At 42.1% G+C, this 21,177-nt stretch overlaps 1 protein-coding gene across 1 annotated transcript in view; it reads left to right on the top strand.

The window, feature by feature from the left end:
- Window positions 1–21,177, top strand: part of LOC118373294 (EGF-like repeat and discoidin I-like domain-containing protein 3) — a 217,172-nt gene that overhangs the window by 97,107 nt on the left and 98,888 nt on the right. The window contains exon 4 of the mRNA XM_052461215.1: window positions 12,259–12,372. Coding sequence (XP_052317175.1) covers window positions 12,259–12,372 — 114 coding nt within the window. The remainder of the gene's footprint in view (window positions 1–12,258; window positions 12,373–21,177) is intronic.

The following is a 21,177-nucleotide window of genomic DNA, read 5'->3' as shown; positions in this document are numbered from 1 at the left end:
AAGTCTTTGGCCCAGTGCCTGTGGATGTGCCTGTGGTATAGTGAGATGGAACCGGGAGGGTGTTTGTTTACCTGACCCCATGGACTAGCACATCCCCGTCTCTCTCCGTCTCTCACTGGACGGATTAACTGCATTCCCTCAAGTAATCCGCTCTCTCTCACCTGATTTACCGGCAACACAGCACTTTAACGTCTCACTTTTCTACCTCTGAGTTTATAGGGGTGGCTGGCCTCTCAAAAAGGAGCAAATCATTGCCCTGGCTGTGTTTGTCTCTGTGTTATGGCCTGCTGCGGGCAATCTGGTCCTGTGTGACTCAGCTGGTAGAGCAGAGTGCTTGCAATGCAAGGGTTGTGGGTTTGATTCCCATGGTGGGACCTGTACGAAAAATGTATGCACTCACTACTCTATAAGTTGCTCTACTTAAGAGTGTCTGCCAAATGACTGAAAAGTAATCTGAATGGCTCAGCCATCAATAAGCTGCTCCCAAACATTTTAAACCTGCATTAGGAAGTTGAGTCTATCATAGTTCATGTGGGATTCAATTACATTATGAAGGACAGCTCAGAACAGCTGAAGATGGATTTTAAAGAACTGACTGGGTCTCTGCTTGACACCAACAAACACCCCATAATATCTGTCCCTGTGTCCTCCCTAAATCGTGGCATTGAACATTTCAGCAGACGTTTAGTCCTCCATAACTGGCTATGAGGCTATTGCAGCTCTGTTGGTGTAAAATGTATTGACAGTTTTGACACCTTCTGGAAACAAAGCATAAGGAGGATGGGTTCCACCCAAATAATTTGTGTTCCTGGATCCTTTCACGTCATTATAATGCTGCGTTGAGACTTATTAATGATCCAAGCCCAACTCAGTTAATCTCTACCATTGTGTCGCTGAGTTGTCATAATGTTTCAGAAAATGTACATTATCCCAGGGGTGTTAGAAGACCCAATGTAAGAAACCTAATGTATGTCCCTCTAACTGCCCGGAATGCCTCTGCTACTCCTACAGCTATTGTATGCAGTAATAATGTACCATGAACTAGAGTTATATTGTTAGCACTGAGGTGGTGTGCCCTAGTAGGAGGTCCACTGTGTGCAGCTCACCCTGCACTAACATAAATAACATGAGCATGTCTACTTCTGCTAAGCTTCCCAGGAAAGCAATGAAAACATTAGAGAATCCCAGAAAGTGCTAAAAAAAATAGCCCACGTTAACGTGTGCAGCTTAAGAAATAAGGTTCATGAAGTTAATAATTTGCTAGTCACAGATTACCTTCATATTACGTAAAATTCTGGCAAATTAGGCGGCCCAAACTGTTGCATATACACTGACTCAGTGTGCAATGAACGCAAGAGAAGTGACACAATTTCACCTGGTTAATATTGCCTGCTAACCTGGAAATCTTTTAGCTAAATATGTGGTTTAAAAAGATATACTTCTGTGTATTGATTTTAAGAAAGGCATTGATGTTCATGGTTAGGTACACATTGGAGAAACGATACGCACTACATCGATTATATGCAACGCAGGACACGCTAGATAAACTATTAATATCAAACATGTGTAGTTAACTAGTGATTATGCGTGGTTGATTGTTTTTTTATAAGATAAGTTTAATGCTAGCTAGCAACTTACCTTGGCTTACTGCATTCACGTAACAGGAAGTCTCCTTGTGGAGTGCAATGAGAGGCAGGTGGTTAGAGCATTGGACTAGTTAACTGTAAGGTTGCAAGATTGAATCCCTGAGCTGACAAGGTGAAAATCTGTCTTTCTGCCCCTGAACAAGGCAGTTAACCCACCGTTCCAAAGGCCGCCATTGAAAATAAGAATGTGTTCTTAACTGACTTGCCTAGTTAAATAAAGATTAAACAAAGGTGTAAAAAGAAAATAAATAAAAATATTGGCCAAATCGGTGTCCAAAAATGCCAATTTCCGATTGTTATGAAAACTTGAAATCGGCCCTAATTAATCGGCCATTCCGATTAATCGGTCGACCTCTAGTTTAAACTACCAGCACACAGTTCGGACACCCATGCATACCACACAATATATGCCATCAAAAGTCTCTTCACAATCCCCAAGTCAAGAACAGACTATGGGAGGCACACAGTACTACATAAATCCATGGCTACATGGAACTCAATTCCACATCATGTAACTGATGCAAGTAAAATTAGGTTTAAAAAACAGATACAATACACCTTATGGAACAGCGGGGACTGTGAAGAGACACACACGTACAGGTACAGACACAGACACAAATGATAAGACACGCACTCTACACACACGTTCACATGGATGTTGTATTGTAAATATGTGATAGTAGAGTAGTGGCCTGAGGGATGCATTGGGTTATGTGCTATAAAATATAATGTCATGTAATATTTTAAACTGTATAAACTGCCTTAATGTTGTTATACCTCTTATGGTACCTGTTGTGTCATACATGTGTATTCTGCCTGCTACGGTTCTATAGATGCTAGTGATGTATAAAAGGCACGTGCTGTACTACTAATAATGTTCATTTATGGGATAAATATCAATTACATTTAGCCATATGGCTGCATTGTAAGTGCAAAATATTCAGGACGCCTGAATGACCTCAAAAAGAGAGGTTGAGATGGAGACAAATGCAACCATTTCTGTCCATGAGATCTGACATCTGGACACAGGCAGGTGGGAACCCTATTAAATACCATCTGAGTGTCCCAATCAGCCATTTCGATACTCTGCTGTATGTTCAGCTCTGAATGGCATGACTGATTTATGTTTTCTTTTTTTAGACCCCTCTTTGATAATTCATAGTGGAGGGTTTTCTCCTTCATGCAATTCTATGAAATAATGCAGGATAATGAGTTTGAAAAGCCGTTTTGAAAATCTCAGCTTTAATGATGATTGGCCCTTGTTGTCATGTATAATGCAGAAACTCGTCAGTGTTTGTCAGGTTAATATTCTTAACGAGATTGTTAGGCCCCTCTAGGTTGAATTAATTAAAACATAATCCTCCTTGATTGCGACAGCCTCCTGCTATCAAGATGGAATCCCTCCGACAAGTGCTTGTTTGTTCATTTCACAGCTAATAATATGTTAGTCAGTGGGGGACAGGGTGTCTAACTGGGTGCTCTCATTTCAATCACGGTGCCCCTTGCATGGACGGATAATTACCTGTAATTGTCCTTTGGTGCCATCACAGAGCACTGTTACAGACAAGGTCTCCAACAGGAAATGTGCTCTTCTCACCTCGGCAGTGTTACAGGGTTTCACTGGATTCCTTTCAAACAAATATGATCACACTATTAGAGTCACTTTGCGGGTATTGACAACAATGATCAGCAACATGTGTTGGTAATAGTATGTCATCATGCCAAAATATCACTTGGACATATCAGAAAGGTGTTTCATGCATGATTTAATCCTAGTCATCATGAATGGAATCCGTTGAAAACTGTGGGACAGCCTAGTTGAATAGAGCGCGTCCTAATACTCCTTTACTTTGTCTTTGCAAACTGAGCAGTTGGTCAGGACTGTTTCAGGGTGTCAGGTAGTCTAGTGGTTGAAAGCATTGGGCCAATCCCTGAGCAGACAAAGTGAATAATCTGCTGATGTGCCCTTGACCAAGATGTTTTACTCTAATTGCTCCTGGTTAAGAGTGTCGGCGAAATGACTACAATGTTTCCCCACTCTCGAAGTTCAAAGAGGAACTGCGTCACCTCTTAATCATAATCGAACAGGACTGAACCCTGAGATGTGCTTTTGATCAATTTATTCTGCAGTTTAGCAGGACTCCACAGCCCCCTACCTACCTACCTACCTACCTACCTACCTACCTACCTACCTACCTACCTACCTACCTACCTACCTACCACGTGAGGCCAATATCAATGTCTATGTCTATAGTGGTAACATTGAAAGCCCTTGTCTTTCTCAATTTGGACATATGGTCCAGATGAAATGCTTTTCAAAATATAACGTTGTCTTTGTTGTCTTTGTTTCCCGGCAGGGTGCATGTTCTGTCTGATTCTACTCAGTTATGGAGGACTTGTCTTTATTCGTTTCAGTGCTTTCAGTGCTTTCACTGTCAGGTTGAGAAGGTTCATCTCCGTAGAGGTATTCTCTCCATCATCACACGCATCATATGAGGGTTGGCTACTGTGACTGGTGCTCCATAGCTCTATGTGCTCTTTGAATATAATAGTATATAAATGGAATGTTAGCCTATAATGAGTGCTAATGTGTTCCCATAACGGTGTCTGAAACATTGTCAAGGTAGCACATGTAAACTTCACATGCCACAATAGACAGGCATGCCAATGTGGATGTGATGTTCCTCAAATTTCAGAATGCAGTATTGCAACAGTCTCATCACACTGCTAACTAATAATTAAATTTGGATATAGACAGAAAACCCTCATTTGGAATTTTGATAGTAAGCAATGGGCTTGGCCAAATGCCATCAGCTGATGTGAGGTAATGTGTGTTATGGATGTGTTAGCTTGGATACTGCACTTAAATAATAGAATCAGCTCATCAGATTTTAGTCTATGATTTGACTATTAAATGTTCAATGTTTCTTTAGAATTTTTTTTCCCCCAATGGAATAGTTTCAACACATTCAAATGAGAGTTCAGTTCACGTAACAGGGTTGACCTTAAAATGAGGGAAATACGTAAATGAATCACTTATCTTCAGAATTTACTTTATCGAAGCAACACAAAAAACTAGGGATTTACAATGATGGTGAAATGAGTAAGTGGGTTAAAATCTTCCTAGATGTGACACAGGTTTGACAGAGGGGCAAGTCAAAATACAGATTGTTGGCAAGATTCTTGGTCTTAGCAAAATTTTAAGTCAGAAGTTTACATACACCTTAGGCAAATACATTTAAACTCAGTTTTTCACAATTCCTAACATTTAATCCTAGTAAAAATTCCCTGCCTTAGGTCAGTTAGGATCACCATGTTATTTTAAGAATGTGAAATGTCAGAATAATAGATTGATAGAGAAAATTATTTATTTCAGCATTTTATTTCTTTCACATTCCCAGTGAGTCAGAAGTTTACATACACTTGATTAGTATTTGGTAGCATTGCCTTTAAATTGTTTAACTTGTGTCAAACGTTTCAGTGAGCCTTCCACATGCTTCCCACAATAAGTTAGGTGAATTTTGTCCCATTCCTCCTGACAGAGCTGGTGTAACTGAGTCAGGTTTGTAGGCCTCCTTGCTCACACATGCATTTTCAGTTCTGCCCACAAATGTTCTATAGGAATGAGGTCAGGGCTTAGTGATGGCCATTTTGCCATAACTTTGGAAGTATGCTTGGGGTCATTGTCCATTTGGAAGACCCATTTGCGACCAAGCTTTAACTTCCTGACTGATTTTTATTTTTTTTATTTTATTTCACCTTTATTTAACCAGGTAGGCTAGTTGAGAACAAGTTCTCATTTGCAACTGCGACCTGGCCAAGATAAATCATAGCAGTGTGAACAGACAACACAGAGTTACACATGGAGTAAACAATTAACAAGTCAATAACACAGTAGAAAAAAAGGGGAGTCTATATACAATGTGTGCAAAAGGCATGAGGAGGTAGGCGAATAATTACAATTTTGCAGATTAACACTGGAGTGATAAATGATCAGATGGTCATGTACAGGTAGAGATATTGGTGTGCAAAAGAGCAGAAAAGTAAATAAATAAAAACAGTGTGGTGATGAGGTAGGTGAAAATGGGTGGGCTATTTACCAATAGACTATGTACAGCTGCAGCGATCGGTTAGCTGCTCAGATAGCTGATGTTTGAAGTTGGTGAGGGAGATAAAAGTCTCCAACTTCAGCGATTTTTGCAATTCGTTCCAGTCACAGGCAGCAGAGTACTGGAACGAAAGGCGGCCGAATGAGGTGTTGGCTTTAGGGATGATCAGTGAGATACACCTGCTGGAGCGCGTGCTACGGATGGGTGTTGCCATCGTGACCAGTGAACTGAGATAAGGCGGAGCTTTATCTAGCATGGACTTGTAGATGACCTGGAGCCAGTGGGTCTGGCGACGAATATGTAGCGAGGGCCAGCCGACTAGAGCATACAAGTCGCAGTGGTGGGTGGTATAAGGTGCTTTAGTGACAAAACGGATGGCACTGTGATAAACTGCATCCAGTTTGCTGAGTAGAGTGTTGGAAGCAATTTTGTAGATGACATCGCCGAAGTCGAGGATCGGTAGGATAGTCAGTTTTACTAGGGTAAGCTTGGCTGCATGAGTGAAGGAGGCTTTGTTGCGGAATAGAAAGCCGACTCTTGATTTGATTTTTGATTGGAGATGTTTGATATGAGTCTGGAAGGAGAGTTTGCAGTCTAGCCAGACACCTAGGTACTTATAGGTGTCCACATATTCAAGGTCGGAACCATCCAGGGTGGTGATGCTAGTCGGGCATGCGGGTGCAGGCAGCGGTCGGTTGAAAAGCATGCATTTGGTTTTACTAGCGTTTAAGAGCAGTTGGAGGCCACGGAAGGAGTGTTGTATGGCATTGAAGCTCGTTTGGAGGTTAGATAGCACAGTGTCCAATGACGGGCCGAAAGTATATAGAATGGTGTCGTCTGCGTAGAGGTGGATCAGTGAATCGCCCGCAGCAAGAGCAACATCATTGATATATACAGAGAAAAGAGTCGGCCCGAGAATTGAACCCTGTGGCACCCCCATAGAGACTGCCAGAGGACCGGACAGCATGCCCTCAGATTTGACACACTGAACTCTGTCTGCAAAGTAATTGGTGAACCAGGCAAGGCAGTCATCTGAAAAACCGAGGCTACTGAGTCTGCCGATAAGAATATGGTGATTGACAGAGTCGAAAGCCTTGGCAAGGTCGATGAAGACGGCTGCACAGTACTGTCTTTTATCGATGGCGGTTATGATATCGTTTAGTACCTTGAGTGTGGCTGAGGTGCACCCGTGACCGGCTCGGAAACCAGATTGCACAGCAGAGAAGGTACGGTGGGATTCGAGATGGTCAGTGACCTGTTTGTTGACTTGGCTTTCGAAGACCTTAGATAGGCAGGGCAGGCTGGATATTGGTCTGTAACAGTTTGGGTCCAGGGTGTCTCCCCCTTTGAAGAGGGGGATGACTGCGGCAGCTTTCCAATCCTTGGGGATCTCAGACAATATGAAAGAGAGGTTGAACAGGCTGGTAATAGGGGTTGCGACAATGGCGGCGGATAGTTTCAGAAATAGAGGGTCCAGATTGTCAAGCCCAGCTGATTTATACGGGTCCAGGTTCTGCAGGTCTTTCAGAACATCTGCTATCTGGATTTGGGTAAAGGAGAACCTGGAGAGGCTTGGGCGAGGAGCTGCGGGGGAGCTGCTGGCCGAGGTTGGAGTAGCCAGGCGGAATGCATGGCCAGCCGTTGAGAAATGCTTGTTGAAGTTTTCGATAATCATGGATTTATCGGTGGTGACCGTGTTACCTAGCCTCAGTCCAGTGGGCAGCTGGGAGGAGGTGCTCTTGTTCTCCATGGACTTCACAGTGTCCCAGAACTTTTTGGCGTTGGAGCTACAGGATGCAAACTTCTGCCTGAAGAAGCTGGCCTTAGCTTTCCTGACTGACTGCGTGTATTGGTTCCTGACTTCCCTGAACAGTTGCATGTCGCGGGGACTATTCGATGCTATTGCAGTCCGCCACAGGATGTTTTTGTGCTGGTCGAGGGGGGGGGGATGTCTTGTGATGTTGCTTCAATATATCCATGTATGTTTCCATCTATTTTGTGAAGTGCACCAGAACCACCTGCAGCAAAGCACCCCCACAACATGATGCTGCCACCCCCGTGTTTCACGGTTGGGATGGTGTTCTTCAACTTGTAAGCCTCCCCCTTTTTCCTCCAAACATAAGGATGGTCATTATGGCCAAACAGTTCTATTTTTGTTTCATCAGACCAGAGGACATTTCTCCAAAAAGTATGATCTTTGTCCCTATGTGTAGTTGCAAAAAACAGACTGGCTTTTTTATGGCGGTTTTGGAGCAGTGGCTTCTTCCTTGCTGAGCGGCCTTTCAGGTTATGTCGATATAGGACTTGTTTTACTGTGGATATAGATACTTTGGTACCTGTTTCCTCCAGCATCTTCACAACGTCCTTTGCTGATGTTCTGGGTTTGATTTGCACTTTTCGCACCAAAGTACATTCATTTTTAGGAGACAGAACGCGTCTCCTTCCTGAGCGGTATGACGGCTGCGTGGTCCCATGATGTTTATACTTGCGTACTATTGTTTGTACAGATGAACGTGGTACCTTCAGGCGTTTGGAAATAGCTCCCAAGGATGAACCAGACTTGTGGTCTACAATTTATTTTCTCAGGTCTTGGCTGATTTTCTTTTCATTTTCCAATGATATCAAGCAAATAGGCACTGAGTTTGAAGATAGGCCTTGAAATACATCCACAGGTACACCTCCAATTGACTTAAATTATGTAAATTCAGAATCAGAAGCTTCTAAAGCCATGACATCATTTTCCGTAATTTTCCAAGCTGTTTAATGGCACAGTCAACTTAGTGTATGTAAACGTCTGACCCACTGGACTTGTGATACAGTGAATTATAAGTGAAATAATCTGTCTGTAAACAATTGTTGGAAAAATTACTTGTGTTATGCACAAAGTACATGTCCTAACCTGTCACGACTTCTGCCGAAGTCGTTGCCTCTCCTTGTTCGGGCGGTGCTCAGCGTTCGACGTCACCGGTCTTCTAGCCATCATTGATCCTTTTTTCCATTGGTTTTGTCTTGTCTTCCCACACACCTGTTTTCTATCCCATTCATTACCTGTTGTGTATTTAACCCTCTGTTTCCCCTCATGTCTTTGTCAGAGATTGATTTGTTGTCAGTGTAGTGTGATTGTTTGTATAGGTGCGTGTCGGGTCCTCGTACCCATGTTTTGTTTGTTTGTTTGTACATTTATTGTTATGGAGCATACTCTTGGAACTTTATTAAAAGACTCCATATTTACCCTCCATTTGACTCTCCTGCGCCTGACTTCCCTGCCACCTATTACACCTATGCGTGACATAACCGACTTGCCAAAACCATAGTTTGTTAAGAGATTTGTGGAGTGGTTGAAAAACAAATGAATGACTCCAACCTAAGTGTATGTAAACTCCCGACTTCAACTGTTTATAAAAAAGTCAATGTTCATGCACAATTTCTACTTAAAATGTCAAAGGTACTCTTTTCACGGAATGACCCACCAATGTCTATGTCTGGAGTGGCAACAGTGAAAGCCCTTGTCTTTCTCACTTTAGACATATGGTCCAGATGATATGCTTTTCAAAATATAATGTTATTCTCTTTGTTCCCCTGTGGTGTGCATGTTCCAGCTGATTCTGCTCAGTTATGGAGGGCTTATCTTTATTCGTTTCAGTGCTTGAATTCTCATCACTGTCAGGTTGAGAAGGTTCATCTCAGCAGGGGTATTCTCTCCATCATCACATGCATCATATGAGTAGGGGGCTACTGTGACTGATGCTCTTTGAATATCACAGTGTAATCTGTGCCTATATGAGGGCCACACGTGTTCCCAGAATGATGTCTGGAACATTGTCTGGGACACACCTGGAACACGGTAGAATTTTCAAACGGCACATGCCACCATAGACATAGGCATACCTTTGTGAATGTGACGTTCCGCAACTTTTAGAACACAGTATCGAATTTGTCTTTCAACTGTCTTGTCACGCTGCTAAATAGACAAACCTTAATTTGGAGTTTTGATTGTATGCTGTGGGCTTGGCCAAATGTCATCAGCTGATCCGAGGGCATGTGTGCTATTATGGATGTATTAGCAAGGATACTGCACTTAGATGTGGAAGATAACATCTCAGAAAATCATCAGAAAAACATCCTAACAGGCTTATACTTTATTCATATTTGTGTCCTTAAGCTTGCAGAGTTTGTTCCATAATCATTAAATCAGTGTTTATTAGTCACTGAAGAGTAGGGCATGCTTTAGAGTGGGATTAAGTGTCTTAGTACTCACTTTACTAGAGGCGGAAATGAGACCTTTGCTTATGTGTATGTTTCCAAATGCCAAGTTATGGATTCTTCTCAAAATCTATTCCAACCTTTTTCTTGTGTGCATGACACTGGCAGGATGCCATAAAGTGGATTCCTTTATGAGATCTCCTGTCATGAAACACATCCGGTTCACAGTAGGTTATTCTCAGCAGCACTGATTTCGATCTGCATCTAAAGAACATGATGGCTGACATGTGTCACTGTTCTGTGATCTGTAGATGAAATGGCATGAGACCAGCTAGTTCCAGCTAGATTGAAGATGTGTACATTCCTTACTACCTAATGTACTGTACATTCTTTACATTGCATAGCTCAAGTCTACACAGTAGTGGTGCAGTAGCCTGCTACAGTGCCTTGCAAATGTATTTATCCCCCTTGGCATTTTTCCTATATTGTTACATTACAACCTGTAATTTAAATTGATTGGTATTTGTGTTTCATGTAATGGACATACACAAAATAGTCCAAATTGGTGAAGTGAAATGAAGCAATTACTTGTTTCAAAAGATTATAACAAAAAAAACTGAAAAGAGGTGTGTGCATATGTATTCACCCCCTTTGCAACCAATGACCTTCATAAGTCACATAATTAATTAAATAAAGTCCACCTGTGTGTAATCTAAGTGTCATATGATCTGTCACATGATCTATTCTGAAAGGCCCCAGAGTCTGCAACACCCCTAAGCAAGGGGCACCAACAAGCAAGCGGCACCATGAAGACCAAGGAGCTCTCCAGTCAGGGACAAAATTGTGGAGAAGTACAGATCAGGTTTGGGTTATAAAAAAATATCAGAAACTTTGAACATACCACGGAGCACCATTAAATCAAATTATTAAAGAATGGAAAGAATATGGTACCACAACAAACCTGCCAAGAGAGGGCCGCGCACCAAAACTCACTGACCAGGCAAGGAGGGCATTAATCAGAGAGGCAACAAAGAGACCAAAGATAACCCTGAAGGAGCTGCAAAGGTCCACAGCGGATATTGGAGAATCTGTATATAGGACCACTTTAAGCTGTACACTCCACAGAGCTGGGCTTTACAGAAGAGTGCCCAGAAAAAAAGCCATTGCTTAAAGGAAAAAAAAGAAAGAAAATGTGTTTGGTGTTCGACCAAAAGGCATATGAGAGACTCCCAAAACATATAGAAGAAGGTACTCTGGTAAGATGAGACTAAAATTGAGCTTTTTGGCCCTCAAGGAAAATGTTATGTCTAGCGCAAACCAAACACCTCTCATCACCCTGAGAACATCATCCCATCAGTGAAACATGGTGGTGAAAGCATCATGCTGTGGGGAATTCTTTCATCAGCAGAGGCTGGGAAACTGGTCAGAATTGAAGGAATGATGGATGGCGCTAAATACAGGGAAATACTTGAGGGAAACCTGTTTCAGTCTTCCAGAGATTTGAGACTGGGACAGAGGTTCACCTTCCAGCAGGACAACGACCCTATGCATACTGCTAAAGCAACATTCGACTGGTTTAAGGGGAAACATTTACATGTCATGGAATGGCCTAATCAAAGCCCAGACCTCAATCCAATTGAGAATATGTGGTATGACTTAAAGATTGCTGTACTCCAGTGGAACCCATCCAACTTGAAGGAGCTGGAACAGTTTTGCCTTGAAGAATGGGCAAAAATCCCAGTGGCTAGATGTGCCAGACATACCCCAAGAGACTTGAAGCTGTAATTGCTGCAAAAGGTGTCTCTACAAAGTATTGACTTTGGGGGGATGAATAGTTACGCAACCTCAAGTCTTTTTTTGGTCTTGTTTCTTGTTTGCTTCACAATAAAAAATATTTTGCATCTTCAAGTGGTAGGAATGTTGTGTAAATCAAATGATACAACCTTCCCCAAAATCTATTTTAATTCCAGGTTGTAAGGCAACAAAATAGGAAAAATGCCAAGGGGGTTGAATACTTTCGCAAGCCACTGTATATATATTTGTTGAAAGTCCCAAACCTAAATTGGTGGGTAGCATTAACGGTCGATCCCAGGAAACCATTTGATGTATTAGCTTCAGGAAGCCAGCCGCTCCATCTCAGCGAAAGCATCTTGGGGAGGCAGAATCAAGTATCAAATGGAGCAAATTCAATAAATATTCCCCACGAATGCAAATTAATTGGAACCATGTCCTGCTAATTGCAAACATTTCTGCTTCAAAGATATTAATGTGCCTCTTTTCTGTTTTCTTGGCTCTTACAGATGTTAACGAATGCGAGAGAGACCCGTGTAAAAATGGGGGCATCTGCACAGATCTGGTTGCCAACTACTCGTGCGAATGCCCCGGGGAGTACATGGGAAGGAACTGCCAATACAGTAAGTATTGCTGTATTTTTCTCTTATTTTCTCTTCTCTTTTATGATCAGCCTTGCCTGGCTCTTCTCTTTTATGATCAGCCTTGCCTGGCTCTTCTCTTTTATGGTCAGCCTTGCCTGGCTCTTCTCTTTTATGATCAGCCTTGCCTGGCTCTTCTCTTTTATGATCAGCCTTGCCTGGCTCTTCTCTTTTATGATCAGCCTTGCCTGGTGTACAGAACAGTTGGTAAGTGCTGGCAAACAGGGAAAAAATATTATTTAAATGTGTTTCTTTGTTTCTTTTCTTTGTTTCTTACTCTAACCTCTTTCTGTATCTAAATCCACAAGGGTCTGTATCTGTGTTTTGTGGAAATTGTTGTGAGGATTCTGGGTTGTTCGAGATGAGACTGACTTGGACAAAGGCTCCTCCATGATTGCAGACAATCAATGGGGCAGACCTTGCACAACACACACGAACACACATACGCATGCATGCAACCACACACACACACACACACACACACACACACACACACACACACACACACACACACACACACACACACACACACACACACACACACACACACACACACACACACACACACACACACACACACACACACACACACACACACACACACACAGATTCTTAACCTTACCCACATACTCTGCTTTCACCAGACATATTCCCTCTTTGGGGACATTAACAATACTTACACTTTCTCTTTAAGTTACAACAATGTGCTAGTTTTGAGTAGTCCAGTGGGAGCTGAACTGAATTTTTTGTAATACAGTCATGTCATTGGACCAACTTTTGGCACCGTCTGGTAGAGCCTGAATATGTTGCTAGGGACTGGCCATGTCCGAATACCCGTATTTGCGGTCTAGGCTGTGAGAGTGTACGCCCTGCTGCTCGTTGTTAAGCTAGCATCGTCTGAGTTTGGCCGGTAAGGCAGCCATTAAGCTAGCATCGTCTGAGTTTGGCCGGTAAGGCAGCCATTGTAAATAAGAATTTGTTCTTAACTGACTTGCCTAGTTAAATAAAGGTTTAAAAATATATTATCTAGATATAATTTGCTCTATTCCGGGACAATGTGGACCGTCCAGACTTTCAATGGAGTAACTGTTTACTCTCAGAGGACTACAAAGGCAAAGTGGCTAACTTAAACAAGCTACTGGGGAATCCACTTCTGCCTACATTCTCTTTCTCTTCTACTCCAGTAGCTGGACGCCGCTCTGATCTGATGGGCGTGTCGTCCCCTGTGTCATCTCTCCATAACTGACTGGCTGGAGCTCTGAAGTGATCCCACCCCAAAGGAGTCTCCCCCTTCCCCTGGAAAATGGAGTTAGTAGAATGCTTCTGGATGACTTAGTGGATGATCCTATTATTTACCCTGCCAACCAGCCAGAGATGCACGAAAGCAGCAGACTTTGGAAATTGGGGCCTCTTTGGTGGTGGGAAACGCAGACTAGATACAGACTCCAAACAGCTTCATCACCCTTGATCCAGAGGTTCCAGAGCCTTCATCCCTGGGGGCTTCTGCTTCGAGAGGTACCTGCACCTTCGTCCCTTGTTCTGACTCCCTCTCCATTGGCTTTTACCGTGAATGAGACTTTGTTGGTTATAGGAGGCTCGAACCGTGTTCAAGAGTTGAGGACCTTTTGAGATTCTGCCTCGCGCAAGTCCTCGACGGGTCTCCCAAATCATGTAAGGTGTAGGAATAGGCAGATGTCCTCTTCTATCTCGCCGGCTGTAGTCTTAGCAGCTCTGGGGTTTCTCGAGCAAAAACCCTGTGCTAACCCAGGGTGTGCTAACCCAGGGCTTGAGTACAGGATATTACTAAGCTTCTCCCTACCGTTCTGTCAGCACACAGAGATTGATGCTGTTCAAGTCCATATGGCTGATAGACATGCCCCTTTCAAGTGACTCGGTCAAAAACTGAACTATTCCATGGTGCTCTCCTCTTCCTAAGAAATCAAGCCTGGGCCAAGGCTAGACAAACTGTCGCGTTAGCTGATTGGAAGCAATTTAGGCAATTGAGAAAAAGGTGAACTGCCTCGGTTAAACAGGCCAAATCAAACTACTTCCTTAGCGCTATGACAGACTCTGTTAGTGATCCCTCTAAATTCTGGAAAACTGTTATTCATTTACTGATGTGGGGTACCTGTATTTCCCTGCCTAAGCAAGTCGTTTTAGACTCCTGCATCATTACTGAAAAGTTACAATTTGTGATGGTTTTAATCAGCATTTATCTCAGCTTGTTTCCTATTTGAAAGAAATGGTGGTCATACTGGTCTTGGCCAGTCAGTTGACTGTTCTTCACACATACAGTCTGCAGTTGCCTCAATGGATGATCTGTCATCCACAAATGATTTGGGGAATGGTTGTCAGGGGTTTTCTTTTTGCCAACTGACAGAAACAGAAGTTCTTGCTGCCTTATTAGCTATTGACACCAATAAGTTATTAGGGGCTGACAATTTAGGTCCGTCTTTGCTTAAGTATGCAGCACCCAACATTGCTGGTTCAGTAACACACTTTTTTAAACTTTAGTATTAGGAAATATTTCAAAGTGTGTAAATCAGCTTTTGTGCTATCACTCCATAAGGGCAGGGATAGTAGTGAACTTAATCATTATCAACCCATTTCCAGATTTCCTTTTCTTATGAAAAATAGTAGAATCATTGGTCAACAAACAGCTACCTTATTTTCTATCAGCAAGCGGTATTCTTAATGTTTATCAATCCGGATTCAGATCTAAATTTAGCACCAGTACGGCTACCATGGTTGTTTATGTATTTATTACATTATTAGGGATCCCCATTATCTCTTCCTAGGGTCCAAACATATTAAAGCACTTACAGTACATTACATACTAACAAAAGATAAAACAGTACATTATACATTATATAACATTACTACACCACTGTAAATGATATGGCAAATGCCTTAGATTATAGAAAGAATTGTGCTGCCATATCTGTTGACTTGTCAAAAGATTTTGATATTGTAGACCAGAGCAAAGGCCAGCCAGGGGCCGTATGCGGCTTGATTCGATACGGCCCGCGGAATCATGCTCAGATCACATTTAGAATTTGCGATAGTAAAGTTTTGAAAAACATATTTTTTACTCAAATAAAAAGCCCACTGAATATTCACCTTTCTGTAATGATTGTCCCACCGCTTGTGGGACATTTATTTTGAAGGCAAGTATAAATAACAACTGCACGAGGACAGACAGTGACTGACAAGCTGACACACACATCACAGTTACAAATAGTAGCTAGCTAGAAATTGCGCAAAAATGAGATTTTCAAAGAAAAGAGAAGTAGACAATGAATGTAGGGTGTTCGAGCAACAGTGGTCATCGAAATATTTCTTTATTGAGGTATCAGGGAAAGATGTGTGCTGAGTGTGCAAAGAGATAATCGCTGTCCTGAAAGACTACAACTTGTCCCAACACTTCCAGACGAAGCATGCAGAGAAATATAAGAATATGTCTTTTGAGCAGAGGGCAAGTGCATCGAAAGAGTTGCTTTCTCAGTTGCATAAGCAGCAAGGACTTTTCACAAAACTGCATTCAGCAAACAACAAGATTTACGAGAGCTAGCTATATACAGTCAAACAAAATTGCTAAACATAGCAAGCCATTCGCTGAGGGTGAATTCATTAAAGAATGTTTAATTGTGTAACGACGTTCGTCTGTTGTAAGAAGAGAGTCAGACCGAAATGCAGAGTGTAGGTTACTCATGACTTTAATGAATGAAAACGGTACATGAAATAACAGAAATACGAAAGCAACAAACGGGACGTGAAACCTATTACAGCCTATCTGGTTAACACTACACAGAGATAGGAACAAACACCCACAAAATACACAGCGAAAGACAGGATGTCTAAATACGGTTCTCAATCAGAGACGACGACAAGCACCTGACTCTGATTGAGAATCGCCTCAGGCAGCCAAGCCTAACTAGACACACCCCTAATCAGCCGCAATCCCAAATAATACAAACCCCAATACGAATACAACATATAAACCCATGTCACACCCTGGCCTACCCAAACATATAACAAAAACACAATATACAATGACCAAGGCGTGAAAAATTGACTCTGCAGCAATACTTTGCCCCGACAAGAAAGACCTGTTTGAAAATGTTTCCCTGTCAAGACGAACAGTGACACAACGTGTTGAGGACATCACAGAGAATATGGAACAACATTTGAAAAACAAGGTAAAGAATTTCACCTATTTCTCCTTGGCCCTGGATGAGAGCAGTGATCGATATTCTTACGAGGCATAACCCCAGACTTTGAAATTACAGAGTAGCTTGCTTCAGTGCAGTCAATGAAGAGCACAAGCACAGGGAAAATGTATTGGAGGAGGTTAATAAGTGTGTGGCAAAGCTGGGACTGAGTTTTGAAAAGTTATCCAGTGTGACCACAGATGGGTGCCTAAACTTGACAGGAAAAAATGTTGGGCTTTTGAAAAGGATACAAGTTCAAGTAGCTGAGCTGAACCCAGATCAAAAAATCAAATCAAATTTGATTTGTCACATACACATGGCTAGCAGATGTTAGTGCGAGTGTAGCAAAATGCTTGTGCTTCTAGTTCCGACAATGCAGTAATAAACAACAAGTAATCTAGCTAACAATTCCAAAACTACTACCTTATAGACACAAGTGTAAGGGGATAAAGAATATGTACATAAAGATATATGAATGAGTGATGGTACAGAGCGGCATAGGCAAGATACAGTAGATGGTATTGAGTGCACTATATACATATGAGATGAGTATGTAAACAAAGTGGCATAGTTAAAGTGGCTAGTGATACATGTATTACATAAGGATGCAGTAGATTATATAGAGTACAGTTTATACGTATATACATACGTTTATACATATGAGATGAATAATGTAGGGTATGTAAACATTATATCAGGTAGCATTGTTTAAAGTGGCTAGTGATATATTTTACATCATTTCCCATCAATTCCCATTATTAAAGTGGCTGGAGTTGAGTCAGTGTGTTGGCAGCAGCCACTCAATGTTAGTGGTGGCTGTTTAACAGTCTGATGGCCTTGAGATAGAAGCTGTTTTTCAGTCTCTCAGTCCCAGCTTTGATGCACCTGTACTGACCTCGCCTTCTGCATGATAGCGGAGTGAACAGGCAGTGGCTCGGGTGGTTGTTGTCCTTGATGATCTTTATGGCCTTCCTGTGACATCGGGTGGTGTAGGTGTCCTGGAGGGCAGGTAGTTTGCCCCCGGTGATGCGTTGTGCAGACCTCACTACCCTCTGGAGAGCTTTACGCTTGTGGGCGGAGCAGTTGCCGTACCAGGTGGTGATAGAAGTTTGTGAGTGCTTTTGGTGACAAGCCAAATTTCTTCAGCCTCCTGAGGTTGAAGAGGCGCTGCTGCACCTTCTTCACGATGCTGTCTGTGTGGGTGGACCAATTCAGTTTGTCTGTGATGTGTACGCCAAGGAACTTAAAACTTACTACCCTCTCCACTACTGTTCCATCGATGTGGATAGGGGGGTGTTCCCTCTGCTGTTTCCTGAAGTCCACAATCATCTCCTTAGTTTTGTTGATGTTGAGTGTGAGGTTATTTTCCTGACACCACACTCCGAGGGCCCTCACCTCCTCCCTTTAGGCCGTCTCGTCAATGAATGCAGACTCCGGATATATGGATTCCAGTTTGCAAAGAGTCAAATAAAGTTTGTTCAGAGCCATCGATGTGTCTGCTTCGGGGGGAATATATACGGCTGTGATTCTAATCGAAGAGAATTCCCTTGGTAGATAATGCGGTCTACATTTGATTGTGAGGAATTCTAAATCAGGTGAACAGAAGGACTTGAGTTCCTGTATGTTGTTTTGGCCACACCACGTCACGTTCACCATAAAGCATACGCCCATGTCGGCGCGATGCGTGGAGAAACCAGCTGGCTGCACCGTCTCCGATAGCGTCTCTCCAGTGAGCCATGTTTCCGTGAAGCAAAGAACGTTACAGTCTCTGATGTCCCTCTGGAATGCTACCCTTGCTCGGATTTCATCAACCTTGTTGTCAAGAGACTGGACATTGGCGAGGAGAATGCTAGGGAGTGGTGCACGATGTGCCCGTCTCCGGAGTCTGACCAGAAGACCGCTTTGTTTTCCCCTTTTTCGAAGTCATTTTTTGGGGTCGCCGGCTGGGATCCATTCCGTTGTCCTGGGTGAAAGGCAGAACACAGGGTCCGCTTCGCGAAAGTCATATTCTTGGTCGTACTGATGGTGAGTTGACACTGCTCTTATGTTCAATAGTTCTTCTCGACTGTATGTAATGAAACCCAAGATGACCTGGGGTACCAATGTAAGAAATAACACGTAAAAAAAAATAAAAAACTGCATAGTTTCTTAGGAACGCGAAGCGAGGCGGCCATCTCTGTCGGCGCCGGAAGTTAACATGATTCTTTTCCAACCTCACTGAGCTCGAGCTGTTTTGCAAGGAGGAATGGGAAAAAAATTCAGTCTCTTGATGTGCAAAACTGATAGAGACATACCCCAAGCGACTTACAGCTGTAATCGCAGCAAAAGGTGGCGCTACAAAGTATTAACTTAAGGGGGCTGAATAATTTTGCACGCCCAATTCTTCAGTTTTTGATTTGTTAAAAAAGTTTGAAATATCCAATAAATGTCATTCCACTTCATGATTGTGTCTCACTTGTTGTTGATTCTTCACAAAAAAAATACTGTTTTATATCTTTATGTTTGAAGCCTGAAATGTGGCAAAAGGTCACAAAGTTCAAGGGGGCCGAATACTTTCGCAAGGCACTGTATATATTGCTGATGCGTGTTTGGAATGGTGAGTTTTCTCGTTGTTTTGAGGATTTCATAGTGCTGGAAAATGACTTGCTGTTTGTTTCCTCTCCTTTCACCTTCAATGTGGATAACGCTGCCACTGACCAGCAATTTGAGTTTTTTGATCTTCAGTCTAATACAGTGATTGGAGAACTATTCAAAACAATGTCACTGTCACGCCCTGACCGTAGAGAGCTTTTTATGTCTCTATTTTGGTTTGGTCAGGGTGTGATTTGGGTGGGCATTCTATGCTCCTTTGTCTATGGTTTGTATTTCTTTGTTTTGGCCTGGTATGGTTCTCAATCAGGGACAGCTGTCTATCGTTGTCTCTGATTGGGAACCATACTTAGGTAGCTTTTTCCCACATGGTTTTTGTGGGTAGTTATTTTCTGTTTAGTGTTTGCACCTTGGTTTAATTTATTCTCTTGTTATTTTGTATTAGTGTTCAGTTCAATAAAAAAACATGAACACTTACCACACTGCGCTTTGGTCCGACTACTCTTCCTCATCCGACGACGAAAACCGTGACAGTCACTGACAAGGTTCTATTCATCTCTCGATGAACAAAACTTTTCAAAGATTAGGAGCCATGCTCAGAAGATGTTTGTACTGTTTGGGTCAACCTAGGTATGTGAACAGACATTTTTGTTGATGAAATATAACATGTCAAGGCACAGATTATCTCTTACTGACTCTCACCTCTCAGCAATCCTGCGCATAGCGATGTCAGAAACTATACCTGACTTCACTGCTCTAGTCAATGCCCAATCAGAGTCTTCACTTCTTCACGCCTTCACTGATTGAGTAGTTTAAATGTAATGTTGAGCTCTTTCTCTTTCTTTTGTTTTTGTGCATAACCATTAACAAGAGTTCTCTCCATGGTGCTGAATGCACAGTGTACTTTTCTCTCGGTGTAGTTCATTGCATGTTTAATAATGAAAATACCTACCAAAAGAAGAACATGGATGTGGTTTATTTCTGTGCATGTTAAAAAAGTTAAATAAGTAACATTTCTGGATGTGATTTACAGTAGATATCTGTCAACACAGTCATACACGTGATGTATAATCCTGTTATATGAATCTGGCCCGTGCTGGCAAAAATATATTCTAATATGGCACTCCATGGAAAATAATTGCCCAGGCCTGCTGTAGACTGTCCTTGATAGAGTTGGTTACTGATGCTTGCCGATGGTTTCATAATTATCTCAATGACAGAACTCAGGCCATCAAGGTATAAAGGGTCAAATCAGAATTCCTTGAGATACATAAAGGAGTGCCCCAAGGTTCATTACTCGGCCCACTACTGTTTTCAATCTATATACATAACATAGGTAATGCTGTAAAAAATATATATTCATTTCAATGCAGATGATACTGTGTTGTATTCCATTGCCCCATTGGTTGGCCAAGCCTTTTCACATTTGAAGTCTAATTTCCAAGCACTGCATGGGTCCTTATTGGATTCAAAGTTAGTGCTAAATGCAAAAAAAACAAAGCTTTTATTAGGTCCTATAACCCAGATTTAAATGAATTTGTAATGACTAGTTTGAACGGTACACAAATTGTTCAAGTTCCTTCCTACAAATATCTTGGTGTATGGCTTGATGACAAACTGTCATTTAAAGAACATATCACTGTGCTGGTAAATAAGTTGAAGTTCAAGGTTGGTTTCTTTTACAGAAACAAAGCATGTCTGACTTTTGTTAATCGGAAGGAAATTGTCCAGGCCCTGGGAATATTATCTATATGCATGCAGCAGCATCTACACTTAAACCACTAGATGCTGTTTTCAATTGTGCCCTTAGGTGTATTACTAGTGATGGTTATAGAAGTGTGTTGGGCATCTTTGTATTTAAGGAGAGAGCATATTTTTCTTGTGTTTATCTACAAAGCACTAATGCAGAAACTTCCTATGTATCTATCATCATTAATTCAATTTAGACGTATACATGACCAAACAGGGTCTCAGGGTTGGACAACAC

The sequence above is a fragment of the Oncorhynchus keta genome, chromosome 14 (assembly GCF_023373465.1).
Source record: "Oncorhynchus keta strain PuntledgeMale-10-30-2019 chromosome 14, Oket_V2, whole genome shotgun sequence".
Classification (NCBI taxonomy): Eukaryota; Metazoa; Chordata; class Actinopteri; order Salmoniformes; family Salmonidae; genus Oncorhynchus; species Oncorhynchus keta.
Note: the sequence above shows the minus strand (reverse complement) of the source record. Positions and strands in the feature narration are given on the sequence as shown.